This window comes from Muscardinus avellanarius (assembly GCF_963383645.1).
Source record: "Muscardinus avellanarius genome assembly, chromosome: 9".
NCBI classification, from domain to species: domain Eukaryota; kingdom Metazoa; phylum Chordata; class Mammalia; order Rodentia; family Gliridae; genus Muscardinus; species Muscardinus avellanarius.
The window spans coordinates 53,259,834-53,284,528 of record NC_137795.1 but is presented as its reverse complement, the minus strand read 5'-3'; the positions used below and the strand labels follow the sequence as shown (position 1 = coordinate 53,284,528).

At 34.6% G+C, this 24,695-nt stretch overlaps 1 protein-coding gene across 1 annotated transcript in view; it reads left to right on the top strand.

The window, feature by feature from the left end:
• Nucleotides 1-24,695, top strand: part of LOC308266790 (cadherin-related family member 3-like) — a gene marked incomplete at both ends in the record, with an annotated part of 136,443 nt that overhangs the window by 25,124 nt on the left and 86,624 nt on the right. Inside the window, 5 exons of the mRNA XM_080701189.1 lie at nucleotides 7,675-7,842; nucleotides 13,530-13,700; nucleotides 20,150-20,244; nucleotides 21,798-21,920; nucleotides 23,662-23,765. Coding sequence (XP_080557315.1) covers nucleotides 7,675-7,842; nucleotides 13,530-13,700; nucleotides 20,150-20,244; nucleotides 21,798-21,920; nucleotides 23,662-23,765 — 661 coding nt within the window. The remainder of the gene's footprint in view (nucleotides 1-7,674; nucleotides 7,843-13,529; nucleotides 13,701-20,149; nucleotides 20,245-21,797; nucleotides 21,921-23,661; nucleotides 23,766-24,695) is intronic.

The following is a 24,695-nucleotide window of genomic DNA, read 5'->3' as shown; positions in this document are numbered from 1 at the left end:
GACAGGTGCTAAATAAACAACCTAATGTTCATCTCAAGGACCATAGGAAAATAGAAACAAACCAACTTCAAAGCCAGCAGAATATAGAAAATAATTATGATCAAATCCAAAATTAATAAAATAGAGATAATAAAAACAATAAAAGGGTCAATGAAACAAAAAGTTGGTTCTTTGAAAAGATCAACAAGATTGATAAATTCTTAGCCAAACTAACCAAAAGAAAGAAAAGATCCAAATTAATAAAAACAGATGAAAACAGAGATATTGTCACAGATATCAAAGAAATCCAGAGGATCATTAAGAACTATTTGAAAAAGCTGTCTTCCAGTTAATGGGAAACTCTAGAAGAAATGGATAGATTTCTAGATTCATACAACTTAAGTTGAAATGATATAAAAAAACTAAAAGGCCATAATAGGTAATAATAGTGAATAATAGTGGCTAAAAAATCTTTTCAACAAACAAAAATTCAGGACCAGATGGATTATTTAGATCTTTTAAAGTTCAAAAAACAGTACAAAGCCTTAATACATAAGACTAAATCAAATTAAAAAACTTCTGTACAACAGAAGAAATATAAGAAGCATAAAAAAACAGTTTACAGAACAGAAGAAAATCTGTTAGCTATTCTGGTAGAGGATTAAGATTGATAATATATAAACAATTCAAACAAATCAATAACACAATAAGTGGGCAAGTGAACTAAACAGACACTTTTCAAAAGAAAACATACAAAGGATCAAAAATATATAAAGAAATTTTCAATATCTTTAGCAATCAGGAAATTCAAACTCAAACTACACTGATATTTCATCTAAATCCAGTTAGAATGGCAGTCATCAATTATACTAACACAAATACATGCTGGCAAAGAAATGGGGAAAAGAAACACTGATAAACCGTAGGTGGGACTGCAAATCAATACAACCAATATGGAAATAGTATGGGAGTTTCTCAAAAGACTAGGTAAGACTAGGAATAGAACCACCATATGAACCAGATATAACACTCCTTCATATCTTTTCAAAAGAATTGAAGTCATCATACTATATAGTGATACAGACATACCTATGTTTATAGCAGTATAATTCACAATGGCCAAGTTATAGAACCAGCCTAGGTGTCTGTCAGCAGACAAATGAATAAAGACAATATGATATGTTTACACAGTGGAGTTTCATTCAGCCATAGAGAACAAAATTATGTCATTTGCAAGAAAATTGATGGAACTGGAGAATATCATACTATGTGAGATAAAACAGACTCACAATAGCAAGGGTCACAGGTGTGTTTTTTTTTTCCTATGTTGAAGCCAAAGTGAAAAAAGGAAAGAAATGAGATTTCACAAAAATTAGGAAAGGGACCAGAGAATAATGGAAGGGGATTAGGAGAGGTAGTAGGAGAGGGAATGAATAAAGGAACAAGAATGTATCCATCGTGGTAATATGGATAAATATCACAAAATATCATATCACAAATATCATAAATAAATATCATAAATATCATAAAAATGAATAAAGGAACAAGAATATGTTCATCACAGTAGTATGGGTAAATATCATAAAATATCATATCATAAATATCATAAAATTGAATAAAGGAACAAAAATGTGTCCATCATGGTAGTACAGATAAATATCATAAAGTAACACGATATTAACATTAACACAGGAAAGGAAACAGACCAAATACTTCTGTGTGCATGTATGAATGTACTACTACAAATTTTACTATCATATACAATTCAATACGCCATAAAAATATCTAAACAAAAAAAATTAATCGAGCCTAGCATTCTTCCAGTTACTGGAGAAGCCTTGTTGAAGAAAAAGAATATGTCCCTTCCCTAAAATAGTTTACATGATCAAGAACACAAACAGATAACACACACTATACTTTAATAATTATACACCACAGCATATTGTATAATTATTAAAAGATGATGAGTTTTATGTAAAAAAGGCAATGAATCAAGAATAGGGAAAATGAAGTGTTGCTATTTTAATCAGATCATGCAAGTTAACCTCAGAAAAATAATAATTGAGAAAAAAAACTTGAAGGAGTTGATGGATCAAGACCTGTGAACATTCAAGGCAAGAATGTTCCAAGCAGAGGAAAGGTTCACTTCAAAAAGAACTCAGGTAACAGTGTGGTTGGCAGAATGTGATTGCTGCAGTTTGTGATTTTAATAGAAGATTCGATGAGACTAAACATACTTCAAAGGGTAAGCTCTTAAGATAGGATTTACTCCATATTATCATAACAGACACATTCATATTCATTAGTTTAGTCAAAAATCAAACAGATAAAATAGTAAACTTGTCCTTGTCTTAAGCAGTGGAATACAAACATGAGTTAGACATTAGGGAAAGATTCATGCAAGCTAATCATTCTGTTTCATGTTATAGGTGCTATAATAGTGTGTACAGACTCTTGGATGGTAGTAGGAGGGAGAGATTTACTATCCTGGGGAAGTCATAAATGGCTTCACTGCGGAAGTGATATTTGATTTGGTTCCTGAAAAATGGTTAAAATCCTTGTGAGAGAGGCATTTCTCGGCACAGAACCATATCTATAAATGAATGAAAGTGTTGAAAATATGAAAGAGTATCAATTTTACTGGCTTGTGGTACAAGAAAGAAAAAGAAATGAGTGAAACGTGACACTCTGCATGCTAAGTAGTTCAGACTCTTTTCTGTAGGAAGAAAAGTGACATAATGAGGTTTATAAATTAGTACTATTTGATGATGGGTGCAAAGGATGGATCATCCCATGCAGGCAATCATCTACAGTTACCAGCTGTTCATAAGAAGTTCCTGTAGATACATGTATAAAGATACTTTAATTCTGCAGGGAAGGTTTTATAACATTACGTAGGAATATTACTGCTAGTGCTGATGTAGAACAGAACTCAGAATAGAATAGGTTACTTCCGAAAATACTGAAATCTCAGCCTCATGGGGTATATAATGTGAAGGTCTACAAAATTTCATTCCAGACCTTTAGTTATATAATGAGTAACGCAAGCAATATCAAATATTTGTTGATTGTTTCTCATGCACTGTATACTGTGTGAGTTCCTTTTACATATTACCTCATACATCGTTCTTGATGGTGCTGAGGTATTTCGTAGTGTAACTTTGTACATATTATAAATAACAAATGATGTCAGAGAAGGCACAATAATGACTCATAGATGAAACAGCCCTTTCAACTCAGGTGCCTCTGATTACACGTGCTGAACTATATTGCTTCCTTGAAAATCTAGCACATGTTGATGTTTGTAGCATGAAGGTGCAGCTCATATGAGAAATGTCTTCTCTTCTACAGGTTTTGATATTGCTCTGGTTTTGCATCAAAATGATGGGTTTTTTTTTTTTGTGACTGTTAAGAGTCATTGGGGTTCTCAGGTAAAGAACTGTGAAGAAAGCCCAGCGTGGTGGTGCACGCTTGTAATCCCAGCAGTCCAGAGGCTGCGACAGGAGGATTGCGCAGGTTCGAAGCCAGACTCAGCTACTTAGTGAGGCCCCTTGTAACTCAGGGAGACCCTGTTTCAAAATAAAGAATAAAAAAAATAGAGCTAGCCAGGCGTGGTGGCACACGCTTGTAATCCCCGCGCTTGGGAGGTGGAGACAGGAGGATCGCACAGGTTCGAAGCCAGCCGTGCTGGCTTAAGAGACCCTGTTTCCAAATAAAAAAATATAAAAATAGGTCTGGGAGTGCAGCCCAGAGGTAGAAGGGTTTCCAGGAACCCCAGTACCACCAATAAAAAAAAAATAGGGTTGGCAGTGTCACACAGAGGTAGAATGCCTCTGGATTCCACTGCCAGTACCCCCCCCCCTCACCAAAAAAAAAAAAAAAGAACTGTGAAGAATCTGGGATTTTGCCATAGTTTCTACTGGAGAGAAGATTTTTCGGGTTCACTGGTACAGTGGTACAGTACAGAAGACTCTTGGGTTGGACATAATGAACATTATTACTCATGGAAATGGAAATGCATTCACACTTGTTAAGTCTTAAATCCCTATGCCTGAACGTGCAGTGGATTTAAACTTAGGGAACTGGAATCTTTAAAAGGGACCCTAAGTCTGGCTGAGGAAGACTTAATTCTACTAGAGAATAAATCAGCCCCTTGTTCTAGGGGAAGATACTATATCTCAAGAACATTTGTTATACAAATATCCTTGAAGAGCAGCTAAAACAAAAATGGCAAAAATCCCAAGTTCAGAAGGTATGCAGAAATGCTAGAAACCTGTGGAGAATGATCTCTTAACACATCACTCAAGGTGAACCTGACCTGGATAAAATGTAAGGAAGCTTAACCAACCACTGAGTCTACCTTACACTTGAAATCCCACAGAAGCCTTCAAATACAAACATTTCATAGAATTTGACTTGCATAATTTAATCCAACCTCTATTTCATTTTTAGAGTTAGAAAAAGTTTGTAGATTATATTACATGATTAATGGAATTTATTTTTACTTACAGAAATGATTGGGAGTAATTTGTGTGAGTGTGTGTGTGTGTGTGTGTGTGTGTGTGTGTGTGTGTATGTTTTGTGGTACTAGGGATTGAACCCGGGGCATTCTACTTCTGAGTTAGACCCTCAGTCCTATTTTATTCTTTTATTTTGAAACAGTCTCACTACGTCATGGAGGGCCACACTAAGTTGTAGAGGCTGGCTGTAAACCTGTGATCCTCCTATCTCATCTTCTCAAGTACTGGGATTATAATCATATACCATCATGCCTGGCTTCTTGGGTAAATTTTGCTATCACAGATTTAGGATGAATATACTTCAAAATATTTTTCTAGCCCTGTGATTGAATCATATATATCTTGGTTTGTTCTCAATGGTAGAGCGATTCTAATGGCAAAATAATTTAACATGGATTTTTTTTTTTATTTTTGCACTGGGAATCGAACCCAGGGCATTCTACTTCCAAATTACATCCCCAGATATTTTTATTTTTATTTTGAAACAAGATCTTGCTAAGTTGCTGAGGGTTTTGTTAAGTTGCTAAGGGTTTTGCTAAGTTGGTGAAGGTGGCCTCAAACCTTTGATCTTTCTGTCTCATCTCACAAGTACTGAGATAAGAGGTGTTTACCACTATTCCTGGCTATAACTTAACATTTAAAGCACAATTTATGCTAAATAGATAGTGCTGCTTATCATCCTGATTTTCTTAGCATTTTGAATAAAATATGAAAGTTTTTTTTTCACCCAACATAACTTTATTATTCTAGTCAATGAATCAAGGAATTAGTTTAAATTTTAAAACAGATTTTCAAAAAGACTATTGAAGCCAGGAGTGGTGGCTCACACTTGTAATCCCAGCATTCAGGAGGCTAAGACCGGAGGACTGTGGTTCGCAGACAGCCTCAGCTACTTAGTGAGACCCTCTGCAACTCAGTGAGACCTGGTTTCAAAATAAACAATAAAAAATAGGGCAGGGAGTGTAGCTCAGAGGTCGAATGCCTCTGGGTTCCATCCCTAGACCTGAAAAAAAAAAAAAAGACTACCCAACTATTGGGATTACAAGTATGTGCCACCATGCTTAGTGTTACTATATTTTGAAATTTATTTTTGTATTTCTAATTTATATTAGGAGAGTTTTTAATGTTTATGACAAACTTTCCAAACATACTAGAAATGAGGAGGTGAAGCCATCATCTCCCACAGGTAACAACATGAACAACATGAACAATATTTACATACCAAACTACCTTCACAAGAGCTAAGGAAATCATATAAGAGACCACAGTGTCTGATTTTAGAAGAACAATACAAAAAGATGCTTTGAAGGATGCAGGAAGGAAAATATGTCCCCATCTCCTTTCTCAATCTTAAACTGCCTAAGGAGAGAGCTGTCTACTGCTTGGGAGGGAGAGAGAATTAAGTCCAGGCCGAAGACCTGAAACTTAGTATCAGACCTCCTCAAGGTGAAACCTGGTGCTGGGCAGAGCACTGCAACTGCTGCCTGCAGGCCAGTACCTGAGGACTGGGCCACGGGATTGCCTCTGCCACTCCTTCAACATTGGATGGCAGAGTGAAAGCAAGCCTTTATCTGATGGGGAGCAGAGCAGTAAGGCTCCCACAGGGCTTTGTCTTGGCAAGATAATTTAACTTTATTTTTTTTTATCTTGTACTGCTGGGAATTGGCCCCAGGGCATCGTTCATACTAGGCAAGTGCTTTACCACTGAGCTACACTCCCATGGATATTTAATGTTCACATCAATTCCACTGACAAGATTAATATTAAAAATAACTCTCTTCTACTTACAAAGCACCTTCTTATTAGGTCAACAAGGATTAAAGAGCAAATCACCTGGGCTTCTTGCCAAAAATTCTCCATAGGATACCCCTCATCAACCTTCAAGACAGATTGTTGATATATAATGATCCTGGCTTTGCTGGTAATCTCACCAGATTTGTATGAAAACACAGAAGCTGAAAGATGACCCATGTACGTAACCATTCAGTTAAATAGAATACCACCATTGTCTTTAATATTGAGTAAGAGCTTATTGACTTGTCGGCTTAATTTATATAACTATTCAATTTATATAAATAGCCAAAGCTGAGCATTTGTTGGTAGGCATTTCCATGGACCGTAAACGAGCCAGACTAAATATGAACATCCTCAGGACTTTATTACTATGCACAGGTTTGTTGAAATTTGAAGTTCTCTTTGATTTTAAGAAATGTAGGTTTAAGTGTTAGTCAAGAATTTGGAATCTCTACTGTCGTTCTTTTAATTCATTGAATATTTCTCTCTTAACTTTACTCTTGCATTCTTTGTGTGTGTGCTCATGTATATGATTAAAGAATAGAACTCAACACAATTTAGAATTATTTTATTTAGGATTCTACTTGTAGTGTTTTTTCTTTAGGGTTTTCTTTGTGTAGCTTATCTTGCTACCTGAAATATTTTTAATTGTATAATAAAGAGTTTAAAAGTGATTAACATATAACTTTTAACACTAGGATATTGTTTTGGGTATTAGATAACAATAGCTTAGTATTAAAATAATATCTTTCAGTTTGTATTTTCTTTTAGTCATACTATATATTCTGAGAGTGAGTTTCAGGATATGCCTATTTTTGGTTTTCACTCTACCAGTATAGTATAATGCAATTTATAAGTTAGAACTAAACTTAAAACAGTACTTCTTCTTTCTAACAAAATCAATGAAAAGAATTAACCATTTTAAAGCAGAAAAGACATTAATTTTGTTCAACTAGCAATTTAAACATAAACACAATAAGCATTATATTAAAATACTGCTTAAATGAACATGCAAAATTCTTTAAAATTCTCCATAAACTAAAAGAGGAAGTTAGTGCAACTAATTTTTGACAGTAAGCACTCTACATGGCATTGTTAAATATATATGTTGATCGAAAATTTTATGCTAAAGTTATGGTAAAGCTGGGATCTCAACTTGTTCTTTCTTCCTAGTTTGTTGTGTATAATACAACAACAAACACTATGTTGATATATGAATTGAAAAACATATACCTTGACTCAGTTTAGAAGGAACATTTTTCCCAGTTATAATTTCAGCTACAGTGTAATCTACGTATACAGACGTATAAAGCAATTCCTGATTTAAAAAAAGTTTTTGTTTTCTTGGTGCTACTTAAGTATTCCTGTATTGTCTTCTCAGTGTTTTCCTACGGTGGAGCAGAAATTCAGATATTAATTAACCCAGTGAATTTGCCTGAAAACATGCTTCCTGGAACACAACTAAGTCGGGTTTATGACAAAGATGTGGCTGGAAAAGCAGATGCCTACCGCTTTCTAAACAAAACTAAGGACTTTATCATTGACCCAAGTAAATGAATTTTAGCATTTATATACTTTTATTCATCTTATGTCTATTACTTTTAAAGTTTAGGCCTTAATTTCATCGAAATAATATGGTTTTTGGTCAAACTTTGCTTTAGATAGCTAGAATTTATTTCTTGTTTTCTTCTCTTTCTTTCTTTCCTTCTTGTTCTTTTCTTTCTGTATAATTTGAGATTAAACCCTGGGTCATTCTATCTCCACTCCCCCAGCCCTTTTTATTTTTTGTTTTGAAACAGGGTTTTGCTAGGTTGCCAAGAGTCTCACTAAATTGCTGAAGGTCTGACTAGATTTCCGAGGCTGGTCTTGAACCTTCAATCCTCCTGTCTCCATCTCCCCGCTACTGGGATTATAGGAATGCACCACCACACCAATAGTTAGAGTTTCTAAAGCAACTTCCCATTTCCTGCCATGCCTAACAGTCATGACATCCAGACAATGCCACAAATGTTGTTTCCTGAAGAAATACATTTTTTTCCATTGTTAGCCAGCAAGTTATCTAATTTTTTTCAGAGAAAAAAATAGCCTTTGAATAATAGAAAAGTGAATGGTGTTGGAATTGGGGAAGGGCTAAATAAGTGACGTGTGCACATATGCCTTGATCATCTTGTAGCCCATTAAGATGTATGACTACAATGCACCAATAAAAAAATTAAAAATATATGAAAATGATCCAGAATATATATTTTGTACTAATTTCAAGAAAATCAATTTAAAAATATTTTTGCCAAGTAAATTGAAAGTTTTCCTCAAAGTATGGATAGATTAAGGCAGAAAATATGTATTCAGCTTTGTTCTCATAGCATCCCATGCCTAGCCAGATAGTTTGTAGGATAGATTCTCAGTAGATTCAGTGAAAAGGTAGACAGTGTCTCTTGGTACAACAGCAATCAAAACAAAACTTATTTTTGATTGAGAATCTGAACAAGGTCAGTTACAAATACAAATGATGTTCCTGATGTCCTTTTAAACAGGATCAATTAATTTTCTTACCACAGTGTTTTTTACTCAATACAGTTTCTACATTCACATACATAATTAACTGATCGGAATTATTTTTTATTATTATTGGTATATTGTAATCATACATTTTAATGAGGTACAGGACGGTAGAGACATCTATGCACACATCACTCATTTAGCCCTAAGCTGAGATGTATATTGGCATAGCTGCTTTATTTCTATTTTAGGTAGCTATTAAAATATGTGTGCATTTACTTGTCAAAATATTGACTGATAAATTTACTAAAATGATTTTGAAAATAGAAATAGTTTTATGTCTGGCTTGCCACCCAGAACCCCTTTCATGGAATGCTTTACTGGTGGCAGAGCACAGCTCCAGACTCTTGAGCACCACCTCTGGGCTTTGGCCAAACTTTGTCATCAGAAGGAGGTGGCACAGCATGGCTCATGCTGAAAATCCTCCTTCTCCTACACATCTATCACTGTGTCCGGAAGTGGGGGTCAGGAGGCTGATCACCCTGGGAAGTTGATTCCTGACCACTTTTCTGACTGACTTTGGAAACTTCCTTGCTCATTTGAAATTCAGGATATTTGGCTCCTTACCACTGTACTAATCATGCCCCCCTCAGCCTCTGGGGACTTGCATACATCACTCTGAGCGCTTCTATTTGAATTTCCCAGCAGCCCCTTTACTGTATCCAATGTAAACCCTGTACCTAAATCTCTGTGACTTAAAAAAATAATCTTCTTTTTTGGGGGGTAAATATTCAGAAGTGGTATTGTTGGATCATATGGTAAATTCCCATTCTTCTGAGGATCCTCCATACTGTTTTCCAAAGTGATTTCACTAATTTGCAATCCTACTACAGTGCATTAGAGTTCTCACTTCTCTACATCCTCACCAGCATTTGTTATTGTTTGTGCTTTGAATGATTGCCATGTTAGTTGGAGTTAGGTGAAACCTCAGGGTAGTTTTGATTTGCATCTCTTTGATTGCTATTGATGTTGAGCAATTTTCATCCATTTATAGGCCATTTCAGTTTCTTCTTTCATGAAGTGTCTATTTAGTTCACATGCCCATTTTTAAAAATTGCATTATTTGATTTCTTAGTGAGGAGTTCTCTGTTGGAAAAGTAGTGGGCAAAAATTTTCTCTCATTCTGTTGCCACTCAGGTGAGATTCTTAATAGTTTCTTTTGCTGTACAGAAGCTCTTCGGTTTAATGCAATCCCACATATTGATCCACCTTTTAATTTCTTATGCCTTTGGTTGTGTGTGTGTGTGTGTGTGTGTGTGTGTGTGTGGTACTGGGGATGGAACACAGAGGCTTTCTACCTCCCGGCTATACTCCCAGACCTATTTCATATTTTATTTGGAAAAAGGTTCTCCCTAAGTAGCTGAGGCTGGCTTTGAACTTGTGCGATCCTCCTGTCTCAGCCTTTCAACTGCGGGGATTACAAGCGTGCGCTACCACACCCAGCAGCCTTTGGGCTTTTGTTGAGGAAGTTTTTACCTGTGCCTATGTGTTGCAGTGTTGGACCTATGCCTTCTTTAAGGAGCCTTAAGGTCTCTGGTTTAATTTCCAAGTCTTTGATTCATCTTGAATTGGAAATTCCCTAATGTACAAGATGTATATTAACAAAAATATCAAAGTCAATCGCTAAGCCAAACATGAGAAGGAGAAAGGGGGAGGAAACGGGGCCAGAATTGGATAAGGGCTAATTGGGTGATGTGTGCATGTATGCCTCTACCATCTAGTACTCCATTAAGATGTATGACTATAATGCACCAATAAAAAATAAAAAAAAACTCTTCTTCCATTCACACATTCTCATAACTGCAGCCAGCACTTCATTAGCACCCCGAAGGAATTTATTTCTGCACTCTTCATCTCAGAATCTCGATCTTACATTTTTTTCAGCTCTATAATTCAGTTATCACTTCTATACTGTTTTGTGTTTATCACTAAGGTTACCAGTCCCTTTACTTTCCCTTCAGTCATTCATCTCCTAACTTCCTTCTCTTCATTATGTTGCATCTTTCAACTTCTTAACAATGTCCACAGGCAATTGGGCCTATGGTTCTTCTTGAGAATTTCCCCCTGGATTACTCCAACATGACAGGAATATAATTTTTCATATTTCTTGCTATGCCTAGGCTAATGAATACTGTTGGAGAAAACTACATGAACCAGCATAGTTGTGGTTCTCAGTTATACGTGGTCCAAAATGCTTTTCTGGTCATCCTTCAAAATTTTTTAAATCAGATTTCTCTCTCATTGGTCAAGTTGATTATTTTAAATTTTCTCCAGTTTCATCTCAAATGTCTCATGTTCCTAAAATATTTTCTTTTGTCAGATAAAATCAAGTCACATATTTCAGAAAAAAATATAAGCAGCCAGGAAGTAATTTCTTTACTTGTTTTTTTTAAGATTTTTTTTTTTTTTTCAATTTACCTGTCAGCTTTCTTGTCACAAAAATGTATGCTTTCTTTTGGGTACTTTCATTTGTTTCATCTTTGTTCTGGGGTCCATATTTTACCTCCTTTTCAGTGGCCTTCTTGCACTTATTATACCCCTTTCCCTATATTTTCTCTTTGATGGGGTGTGTCCATACAGCACCTAAGGAGATGCAGCCTCCCTGGCCTGAGTGGCCTGCAGCCTAAGGCAAAACTTTAAGTAAAGTGATTCAGCAGAAAAGGGGTAAGATGGCACCTGGAGGAAGCTATGGAGGCGTGGTTTCCCTACTCATTATAGGTGGGGAGACTGAGCAGTTTTTCCTTTTAAAGGAGTTTCCGCACACATGAATGGCTCATGTACTGGCCTGGGATTGGCCATGAGCTACGTGCTAGTGATCTTTATCCCAGATAGGCTAGGCTATTTCCCATGGGAATTCCCCTCGTGGTTTGGTGCTATATATATGATTGCTTGGAGATAAATAAATGAGATCTTGCTTGACATATCTCCCGGCTCCGTGTGGTGATCGGGCCGTCGGTACTCATCATCTCATCAAGCCCCACCACTGTTGGGCTGGATCCCGACATCTCTTCTTTGGTGGTTCCCTTCTATGAAATTTTAAGTAGCCTTTAAATCCTTTCTTATCACAGTAAAACCCACATTAGCCCCACATCCCTCTCCTTTTACTGTCTTCTTTGTGACATTTAATAGAACATCTCACTTCCCATGAAATTGGCCAACTATCTTTAAAGAATTCTATGCAACATTTTTTCCACACCTGCACCTGTCATCCCATTCTTGGATAAAATTCATTATGCTTTGTAATAGGTTATTACACCAAGACATCTCATTATACATAGAAATCTCATATGCATAAATACAATGCTGAATTTTGTTCCTTAGCTCACATAAACTGTCTTTAAGACTCAGGTAAAAAGCAATATGCTTCCTTTGACAACAGAGAATTCTTGGTGCTAAAGTTTATCTTGGTGTCAGCTCAAAATTCTGCCAAACCTTTGTTATCATTTTAGGATAAACTTATAGAGCTGATGAGTTTGTTTATGAATATGCAATAAACTGTTTTTCTTCATTAATAAAATGACAGGAATTGGCACATACTTTCTTTTTTTTTTTTTTTTTTGGTGGTACTGGGGTTCCTGGAAGCCCTTCTACCTCCGGGCTACACTCCCAGACCTATTTTTACATTTTTATTTGGAAACAGGGTCTCCTAAGCCAGTGCACGCGGCTGGCTTTGAACCTGCGTGATCCTCCTGTCTCTGCCTCCCAAGCGCGGGGATTACAAGCGTGCGCCACCACGCCCAGCCACATACTTTCAATTCCAGTACTTGGAAGCCTGAGACTGGAAGATTAATAGGTTTAATGCCAGTCTCAGGAGATAAGATCCTGTTTCAAAATAAAAAGAAAATAGGGCTGGGGGTGTAGTTCAGTGGTATAATGACCCTTGGTTCAATCCCTAATACCACAGGGGGAAAAAAGGACTTAGGATTTGGCTCAGTGGCACAGTTCTTACCTAGTATGTGCAAAGCTTTAGGTTGAATCCCCAATATACATCCATAAATAAATGAGTAAATTATAAAAGATAAGAATGTGCTCACAGTATGATCTGTTATTGATGTTCCCTGTAATCTTTGAAACTTATTTTGATTGAGAATGTTTAAGAGAAAAATCAGCTTATGAAAATATATATCTGAATAGTAAACAATTTGAAAAGAAAACAATTAGCTTTTGCTACCATTTGCATGTGTGTGTGTGTGTGTGTGTGTGTGTGTGTGTGTGTGTGTTGTAGTGGGGATGGGACAGAAGTTTTCTAACTCGGGGCTACACTCCCAGACCTATTTTATATTTTACTTGGAAAGAAGGTCTCACTAAATTGCTGAGAGCCTCACTAAGTAGCTGAGCTGGCTTTGAACCTACGTGATCCTCCTGTCTCAGCCTCCCAAGAGCTGGGATTACAAGCATGTGCCACCATGCGGAACTCTATTTGCATATCCTCATGTTTCTTTTCAAAGCAACTAAAATGTAAAAATAAAGAATATATTCATTCCTGGTTTTATTTTTCTTTCATTCAAGATTAATATAATGCATGTTAATAGTATAACTCTGGGTAGATCATGAAATTTTTAATTTAAATTCCTTACAAAAAAGTTAAAATATGTGATTCTACCATCTTTCAAGATATAGAATATATGTTTCTGTATTTTGATGCTAACTATAATTTTTTAATCATCTCTTTACTAGGTTCTGGGGTAATCACTTCCTCAAAAATATTTAATTATGAAATGGACCCAATAAGGTTTCTATTTATAGTAGATACTGGAGGACCCATGAGACGTGTTTTGACCATTAATATTATTGATGCTCCTGAACCTCCAGATTGTACTGCTGATCCTCAGTTTTCTTCAGGCACAGGTACGATATATCATTTTCCTTTGTGTTACTTTCAATAGCTATCTACAATGAAAAACACCAGGACTACTTCTTTTATTTTTTTTTATTTTTTTTTATTTATTTTTTATTTTTTTATTTTTTTTGGTGGTACTGGGGTTCCTGGAAGCCCTTCTACCTCCGGGCTACACTCCCAGACCCATTTTTACATTTTTATTTGGAAACAGGGTCTCCTAAGCCAGCGCGCGCGGCTGGCTTCGAACCTGCGCAATCCTCCTGTCTCTGCCTCCCAAGCGCGGGGATTACAAGCGTGCGCCACCACGCCCGGATAGGACTACTTCTTTTTCAGGTAGAAATGTTCAGTGATTTTTTTTTTGTTATTATGTACACATATATAATGTGTGTTCATATAAATATATGTAAATTTGTGCTCATGTTTATGTTTATAGAAACATAATATCTCTATGGAATAGATTGAAAACAGTTTTACTATGTAGGAATTTTAACTTTATATATATGAAATTTGAAAGCAAATGCATTTAAATAAACAAAAATAGCTCTTCAAAATATTTGCTGTGAAAGAATAAGGCAGAAGAAAAATGAGTAAGATGCTTTGATAATTTAATATAGAAATTAGTATTTTTACTTATGAAAATACCAAAAAGAATAATCTTAATATCTTTAAGGTTCATACTCTTTTAATTGTTCAAAGCACAAAGTGGGGAGACAGCCACCAAATACAAAAATAAATATGACATTTTAATTGTGTTATGATAATGAAAATAAGAGACATTCATATCATGAAAGCAAATAGTATGTGTCTTTCTGTGAGGGGGTTGGCCAAGCCAGAGACTTAAGAGAAACTCTCTAAACTGACTATTTACCTTAGATGTAAACTCTGATAAAAGTAAATAAGCGTGAGAGGGAACAGTGTGTGTTGCCCAAAGAACTGTATGTACAAATGCCTGAGGGCAGAATAAAGCTTGGTGACCAAAAATATAAAAAAGAATAACAGGATAAGTAAAGTCTACTATGATTGAAATGGAGAGAATACTAAGTAATGATTACTAGAAGGTACTAAATGATGTTTTAAAAATGTATGTCCTTTATCTAAGGGTAGTGGAAATCCTTTGAAGTATTTTAAGCAGAAAGGTGTTTTAATCAGACTCATCTGGTTGAGTATGGGGACTGTCCAGAAGGGAAAAAAGTGAAAGTGGGAAAAACACTGTAAAGGGCTAGACAAGGCATACTCTAAGCTTTGCAGACTAAAAAACAAGATGGAGGACATCATTTATATAGTGGTCATATAAGAAAGGAAATAAAACTTACAAATTTTTATTGACAACATTTTAATAGCATCATAGTAGTAACAACAATTACTACAATTATGTACTGCAGGTTTACTAATGAGAAGAATAGTTTTTTATGGTGGGTAAAGAGCGGATAGAATATCCTCCTGTGGGGTAGAATATAAATAACTCAATATCAGTGAATGACTTTTTCTGCTTGGCTAACAGGTAAACCACTCAGAATTGTATATTTGCATTTATTTTTGTCCATAAAATGTTATCCTGAAATATTTTGGTTCTGTTATGTACTTTTTCTGACCATTGCTTTCCATTTAAGTGAGGATATTGTGATGAGTGTTTGTCTTATTTATATATATATATATATATATATATATATATATATATAATTTTTTTTTTAGCATAGATGTAGAGCCATCATATGATACACACAATTTAAAGCTGGGTGTGGTGGCACACACCTGTAATCCTAGAAGTTGGGAGGCTGAGATAAGAGTATTGCAGGTTTGAAGACAGCCTTAGAAAGACTGTGAGCAACCTAAGGAGATGCTGTTTAAAAATAAAAAATAAAACAGGGGTGGTGGTATATGTCTTCAACCCCCAATAGCACGCGTGCACACACACACTGACACACACACACACACACACACACACACACACGAATAACATGGTATTGAGAATGTTCTTATGATTGTAACTTATAGTATTTGAAGAGAGCACCATGCACGGTATTTATTTCCATCACTCACCTCTGCCATTGTAGCAATAATGCAGCAATAGACAATCTATTACAAGTAGGTATATGTGTTTTCTGTAAACACTTTATTTGTGAAACCTGAATTTTATATAAAATTGGGCACCGCAAAATATTAGTCTTAAATGACTTATAAGCCATTTTAATAATTTTATTGAAAATAGTGAAGATTATTCTTAGGTCATAAAGCATACAAAACTAGGCATACATCTAGACAGCTCATAAGTGGTTAAATACTTATGGAACCAAAAGGAAAGACCAGTTAGTATATTATTTCAGTAATTTAAGGAAGGGATTGCGTAGTTTGGCCCAGGAAGGTGATGGCAACAAAGAGAAAAGGATAGTTTTAAAATATTTAAATAGGAAATGAATCTGATGACTAATTAAATACAAAAGAAGAGAGGACCCTCAGGTTTCTGATTTCATAGCTGGTGTGGAGGTCCTCCAGTAAGATAGACATAGATCAAATGTGAAGACCAGAATCTGGAGTTCACTTTTGAACATGTCATGTTTGATATGCCTTTGTTATCTCAAAGGAGAAGTTTCAGTTAGCAGCTGAGCTCAGAGGTCTTCCCTGGGACTATAAATGTTTTGTAATTGAAACCATGGATTTGGATAAAATTACTCAATCACAGCAGAGAATTTGAATAAAAGAGGGCCTAGGGCCAAGCCTTGAAGAACTCCTACACTTAATGACGTGAGGAAGAAACATAGCCTGCCAAAGAGACTAAGACAGAGCTGCTGAAGTGGTAGGAGATGAAGGAGGGAGGCAGGCCATGAATGGTAAAGGCAGAGTCTTTCCTAAGAGTGCCAGGTGCTTTATAGACTGAATTCCACAGTCAACTAGGATGGAGAATTAAAATTTCTACTGTACTTGGTTACTGATATAGGGGAAAATGATAACGAATGAGTCTGGGGACCACTCTATGGGTCTTATAAGGGGGAAATCCAGAACGGAGCAGGTTGATCAGCGAGATTGTGTAAAAAGAAAACATTTCTTTAGAAGTCTGCATTAAAATTAGTGGCAGAACTGTATGGAATTTCAAGATTTGTGTCTGGTTTACTTTTTACAAGGAGACATTTGTGTTATTTTATAAATGAATGGAGAGAATTCACTTGAGTGGGAGGTTGAAGATGCATGAAAGAGAAAGTAGAAAAGCTATAGAATCAAAGCACAGGTGGAATTAATGAAAAACCATCAGTCCAGTCTAATATACTCAAATGTCTTTTAAACTTTTATATGTTTATAATATATCTATAATTTTAATTAATGTATATGTTTAACAAATAAAATGCCTTAAAGATTTCATTTTTCTCCTTTGAAATTATGCTTGCAATGTAATTTCTCAAAAAAGTATTAGTGATTTGTGGATTTCAGTTTATTGGGGGTATGTGTTTGAAAGGAATTTTCTTATAGCAATTAAAATATAGTATTCATTTATTATCCCTTGATTTGGAAATTCATGAATGTGAACTACATATTTCCTTAGAAATATAAAAAATAAATTTTACTATTTTGAAGTTAAACAAAGTGAACTATTTATTTCCTTAGGTAAGGCAAATTAGTTTTTAAAATTGATTACAAAAATAAAACAGAATTTTTGCATATGTAAATCTATTATACTGTGCTCAAATATCACATTTATTTCCTTAAGAACTATAGTAGGAACAATGATTACACTCAGAAATATAATATTTGCTCCATTCTGCTGATACAAAATCACCTTTTACTAAGTTCTACTATTACAGGTAGTGTTCTTTGATAACCATATGCAGTTATTTATCAAAGCAAACAAGACACACACTCACTTTCTATAATAATATTAGCTATGGATTATATAAGTAACTGGAATCCGTTCATAGTTTTCTTTTTTTCCCCCGCTTCTTTCTATATTGGTCTAAAGAGTGAGAAACCAGGCCATCTCTCCTCATCTCTCCTGGGTTCTTAGACTCTTAAAGGGTCACCAAAGGCCCTGAGTCTCCCAACCACCTACCTTTCTTTCTTTCTTTCTTTCTCTTTCTTTCTTTCTTTCTTTCTTTCTTTCTTTCTTTCTTTCTTTCTTTCTTTCTTTCTTTCTTTCTTTCTTTCTTTCTTTCTTTCTTTCTCTGGTGGTACTGGGGTTCCTGGAAGCCCTTCTACCTCCGGGCTACACTCCCAGACCCATTTTATATATATTTTTTATTTTGGAAACAGGGTCTCTTAAACCAGCGAGGCTGGCTCCCAACCAGCGCGATCCTCCTGTCTCCGCCTCCCAAGCGCAGGGATTACAAGCGTGAGCCACCACGCCTGGCCCAACCACCTATTTTCTATTCCCTAGCTAGCTTTGTCCAGCATATGTTGGGTATAAAGTATGCACTCATGAATGACAAAATAGAGAGGTGCCTGTGGGAGACTGGAGATTATTGAGATGTTATTGGTTAGGATTTAAAGGCTGTAATAAAGTTTTTGTTTGATCCAAGAACTTAATGGATATTCAGGAAACTTGCCAACTTTAATTTTCCCAGACAATTTTTCTGGGGGTACTCAAAGATTTAGGGCAATTTCTACAGATGTGCAATGCTCTTTTTCTGCCAAGATAAGAAGAAAAACTGTTTAAATATAGAAAAGAAATCAAGTAAGATGGGCACTGAATGTCCATTGGTCTGCAACATAGTAGTCATTAATAAATTTTAGGAACAGCCTTCTGTTTGTAGAGAGGACTAAACATGGTGAAGGATATGAAGAAATATACAAGCCTTGATCCTGAAGGGTAGAAGAAAGACAAGACCATAGCTAAAGTGTGCTTACAGTCAAGGGCATTTTTTTTTTTTCCTAATGAAAGAAACTTGAGCATGTTAACTGCTAGTGGGAATTTAGACAAAAGTGAGGGAGTGATTGAAAGCAGGAGATAAAGCTAAGAAGGACAAGCAAAGGTACCTCTCGAAGAACAGTGTCACCCTTAGTAATGGACTTTTTCCTTTTGCTTTAAAAAAAATAATGTGTGAATAAAAGCAGGTTTGTAAGTCATATGAGAAAAGGTCAACTATCTCTAGTCTATTTATTCTGTGTGGTAAGCTAAAAGTCTACCCCTACCACCCCTTGGGTAATTAGATAGAAGGGAAAGAAAGTGGTAAGAGGTTTGGGGCTAAAAGACAAAACTTGAAATAACTGTTGTAGAAAGTTGAAGAGAAATAAAATAGAGACTTGCTTTAGGGCATTGAGAGTTCAGTAGTTACTTCTCTAATAATTCTCTTTATAATATACTTTCACAAAATCTAACACTGATGTAACTGTTTAAAATGTTTAAAAGATTTTAAGCTCCAAGTTCTGGTCATTTGAGCCAAAAAAGAGTTTTATATGCCTATATACCTGTATACCAAATTTACTCTATCCATTATTCTTTAAAATACTTATTATCTGAAATCAATATTTTCTTTTATTTGTCTTTAAGAAAAATATGTTTGATCCAGGCTGGGTATACTTGGCCTTTCTGATAATTTTATAGCAATATTAGTTTTGTTGTGACCTTTAGTTTTTGCTCTTACCTCCAGTTTTTCTGGGTTCTTTCTTGCTTGGGACAAGACTGTTGTGTTTACAAAGACCTCATAGTGGTATGGAACTTGAGAAATTATTTACTAGGATTTGTTGAAATTGTTTCTTTAATATTACTTTTAAATTTACTTAAAGTTACTATGACTTTTGGTCATTCTCTATTGTCAGGTTAAGGTAAGAGAATGACTTTTGGATAGTGTCATTTCTTCTTTTTTCTAAATTGTTGTTGGAGAAAATATTAGAAGAGATGGTTCTAGGTAGCCAATATTATCCTCAGCTATCCCCAAATCACTTTAATGTAACTAAATTAGAAAAATAAATTTAGTTAGACAGCTTGTTAAAATTTAACTTTATCTTAACATATACATTTGGTCTTATGATGTAGTAAGAATAAAAAAGTAAATATCTTATTACTCAACTTGAATTAATCTTTATTTCAAGTCTATATTCCTATAGGCCATTAGAAAACACACCCCATCATATGCACAAATAATAAACTAGAAATCAATAAGACAAATAATTTAACCTGGACCTTCACTGAGGATGTGTCATCCATGTTGTATTATGGGATGAATTTTTTACACTTAGGCAAGGATGCGGGGAGAGTTAGGTGTGTGAGAGTTGGAGGGTAACTGGGTAAGCTGTAATTTTCACAGATAGTGCTAGGAAGTAAGGAAAAGGTGTTTTGTGGGATAGGAAGGATGACAAGAAGCCAACAGAGAGAAATGAGTATAAAACAGTCTGCTACCTTACCTCAAAATAATATTTGAGTCCTACAATCTAATATGAAATTAATATTATTCTTTTTATTATATAAAGAGAAAATAAATGCTTAATATGCTTCAGTTTTTTATACAATATGTTGATTTTTACTTTACAGCTACTTTGGAAATTGGTGAGGACTTTCCATTATTTCAGTCAATTTATAGAGTGATTGCCACAGATGAGGACTTCGCAAATGGTGACAGGCTGGTGGTAGGTGGCCATCCTTGTGGGAGATGCATATATCGCTTCCGCAGACATGCTGAGCAATGCCATGGAGGTTTCTTTCAAATATAGTTAATATAATTTGATAATTAAAGAGCATCTAATGAAGTCAGCAACCACACTAATGTAATATTTGTGCTAATGTGAAAATACCATTTTTATAAGAAGATATTTTCTTGAGATATGCAGAAAAATGATACAATTACTTTTCATGGAAATGAGGGCTACAATGGAGACGTCCATGGTGAGGCAAAACTGGGGCTTTGCCTTTTGGATGTTAATCAGAACTGTTTTACATTTCTAGTTATTTCAATGACACATGTGAATGTTATTTTATACATTATATATGTTATATACATTATATAGCATTTCACATATGTGTGTATTGATGTTTCAGTACCCTAATTAATAAGTGATTAACTCAGAGAGACATGCTGTTCTCATAATTGATTCATGGTTATAAAATCTCTTAGTGATTTGGCAAAATAAAAATAACCTATAAAGTTCTATCTGGAGAGTTTGGTTGTGTTTTGGACTACAAAAATCATCATGCTTTCCCTGCAGATGTTCTTTCTGAAAATGTACTGAAGTAGTTTACTACTTTTAATTTAGTAACTCACAGTATGAAGTAATGGAGCACTAAATGATGGTGGGGTCGTCACAGACAGGCTAAGTTATGGCTTTGCTGCTAGGCAGAGACGTAAACCTGAGGAAAGTCACTTAATCTTTTCTTTCTTTGATTATCACAATTATAAGACACTTTTTTCCTTCTTAAGCTTCAGCGATATAAATGCCATTGTCAAAGTTCTCACAATTCCTGTGGAATACTTCAATAATATTTTTTGTAGAGTAGCCAATATGAAATAATTAAGAAACATGAAATCTTTCCTACTAGATGATATTTTTTCAATAGATTAAAAAAAAAACTTGTGACCCATTAAAAATTGTTATTACCAGTTCTGTCATTTGTGGAACATGAGAGAGGTAAGTGGGTGATTGTTTTAAAATTCAGTGTTTTGAGAAATAATTATGTTGGTAGAAGACAGGATGCATATTAGATTAAAGAGGGTAATTAAACCTTCTCTTAATAATGTTTAAGATACTTTTCAGAATAGATTTATTCACTTTCACCTCTTCTAAGAACGGCTATCAAATAAAAGTGAAATGAAAAACATAAATCACAAGCTATATATATATTCAGTTGCCTTAATATTTGAAAATCCTCTCTACTCACAATTCTTGCTTCACTTTATACAATTTGAACAGTGATGAGGTTATACTCCTTCAGAGCTGTATTAATTTATACAATCAAAATTAAATATTTTTAAATTTCTTTAGAAAAACATAGAGTGTTAAACAATTCTATTATAAAGCAGTAAATACTTGGTTATATAAACAGGCTAAATGACAAATTGTTTTTCCTTTATTGTGAATAAGAATAGGTAAGTAGTTCTAATATCAGGTAGATCATAGTTGTACCTTAATAATCTTTCGTGCTTTTCATCTATTTTAGTGTGATTCATGTGTATTTTATTTTCTAGTACACCATTGAAACACAGTTATCTGGACCAAAGAGTGGAGCAAACTCTTTTGGAGTGGATCCTGTAAGTGGTGTTGTTAGCTTGAAAGGTGAAGATCCCTTGGACTTTGATGCTGGATATCATGTAATTAATAGATTCATTTTTCTATACCGAATGAAAAATTTTAAAATAATCTTAGACTATGGAAAATTAGATATGCTGTTATTTGAAAGAGGCTAATATTTTGTGAGACTATAAAATTTATGCATTTGCTTTGATTTGTAAGTTAACTGAAAGTCTAGATTCAACCATATAGTTAGGAATGCATAGACATCAGGTCGTAACTTTTCAGATATATCTAGAGAAATTTAAGAAAAAAAAATTAAATGTCTTTTGAATGAGGAAAAACCATATTGTTTACTCATTGAAATTTAAAATTTTCTGTATTTCAAAGAAATGAAAGAAACTTAAAACAGTGAACTTTTCATATAAAACTATTTGGAGGTCCCTGCCTCAGAATATTAAAACACATAACCAGGGTAAGATTTAAGTGTAAATCTCATAGGTGAATTATAGATTCACTTAGCATAGTAAGAAAGAAGACAATTTCTGAGAGTCCTATGAGAATATCACTTAAAGAAAGCATTTTGGGTATTTTTTTTAAGTGGTAAATGAAGGACATATTAGTAGGAACAACTGACTGGAAAGAAACAAGCTAGTGATTATGGGGATAGTCTGTCCACACAGCAATGAGGTATGAAGTTTGAAACATAATGAATGTTTTTATTGTTATCATCAATATTACTGTAAAAACATTTCTATTTTCAGAAATAGCTCTAAATGTAATAACTCCATAAGGTGGCTGAGAAAATAGGGACAGAAAGGAAAATTCAAGAGAGTATAATAAAAATAGAGGATTTAATGGTGATTTAGGAAGAAAAAGAGATCATAGTTGAAGATGATCTTAATCTTTCTAGTCTGACAGAACAAAAGTAGGAGAAAGCCAATGAATTCTTCTTAAAGTTCAATTTGGACATGCTGAAAATGGAAGGATGGTAAGGAGGCCAGTGCTACATAGCTTTTAAGTGATTTGAGTACTAGGAGTACAATATACAATTAAAGGTATTTGGACAAAATGGTGCCATGCATATGAGCTATGTATTTAAGCTTTTGAATCTATTCCTCTGATTTTCTCTGCCTCACTTCTGTTATGGCCTTCATTCACATTCAACCAAATTTCTACTATGTTCTGTAAGTGAAGTTTGGAACAACCATTGCCAGCCCTCCACTCAGCATGGAGCCTAGTATTTATTGGGGGTTATTGAATGCTTGTATAAAGTGTAGTGAATCTCTTACTATCTCAGTGGTGTTTTGTTTGTGTTTTCAAAAAGAAACTTGTTCATACAAATAAATATTTATGAGTTAAAATATATTCTGATGAGGAGTATATTTGAGATCTGATGACATTCTCTACACTTCAGAAACTACATCATGCCCTAGATCCAAAAGTGTAGCTCCTGTTCATTTCTAGGGTTTACCACAAAGCAGCCTGCTTTGTCAATAGTGTTACTTTGGGTTTATGGTTGAATCTAGAATTGGTTCTTACTTTGGATTCAATGGCATCTATATTTAGGTAAGCAACCAAGTTCCACAGACTTCTTTATAAAATTTAATGGCATATAAACTGAAGCTATTTCAAAATTTACTACTAATCTAGCATGTACAAAAACATTTATATTCACTCTAACTACCTGGAAGAAAAGTTTAAAATCTATATATAAGTGGAGGAAAAAATGCCCAGCTCAATAGGGACATATTGAAAAGCATATCTGTATTATCAATTCGCAAATAACATATCATAAAGCTTCCACAAACTCTTTTCCAGGGTTTCCAGCTTGCACTGAGGGCAACAGATACAACAGGTCTGTTCTGTCAAGGGACGCTTATTATCAAGATTAGAAACCTCAATGATGAGAAGCCCCAATTTGAGTAAGCATACTTGTTTCAAAGAGTAATCACAGAAGAATGGTTAGAGTGAACTTTTATATACATCATAAATAATGATAGTAAGGATCATGTAACTACATGGAAAGTGTTTTATGAAGTTCTGTTACAATACATCAATAATTAACGCATATGCAGAAATAAAGTAAATGTGCATCAGAAAATACTGCAAATATATTTAGAGTAGTAATGTTGTTAAAAGGCTTTGGTGTGCCTTTTTATTTTTAATTTTCCTGAAGGTTTTTCAAAAATGATTTTATTGATTTTTAGTAAATATAATAATTTTAAATAAAAATTGGATCATAAAATATAGATAATAGCTGGCATGGTGGCACATGCCAGGAATCTCAGAACTTGAGAGACTGAGGCAGAAAAATTGTAGGTACTTGGCCAGCCTGGGCAACTAAGCAAGGACCTGTTTCAAAATAAAAAATAAAATGTAGAGCAGTGGTAAAATGCCCCTGGTTCAATCGCCAGTATCACACACACAAAAAAATAATGTTATGTTTGCATATGAATGTATCACTACCAATCACATTCACTTGCACAGGGAGGTAGGAGGGAAACACACCAAAATTTGTTGTGTGCTTATAGGAGTCTATCAATTTGAATTTCATTATGATGTATAACTACAAGGCATCAATAAAATATATATAGCTTAAAATATCTGAACTATTTAATTCTAATATTCCTGAGGTATAATTGTAGCATTCAATGGCATTTGCAGATTGTGAATACAAATTAGATGTTTTACTAAACTTCAAAATATAGTAATCAAATAGACTACTCCAATCTAAGAGTAATACAATACTTGATTTGGACAATCTATTATCACACCAAACAAGGTGAAAATGGATATATTTAGTCTCTGTGTTCCACTTGCAACTACTTCATATATTATCTGCCTGGGATAAT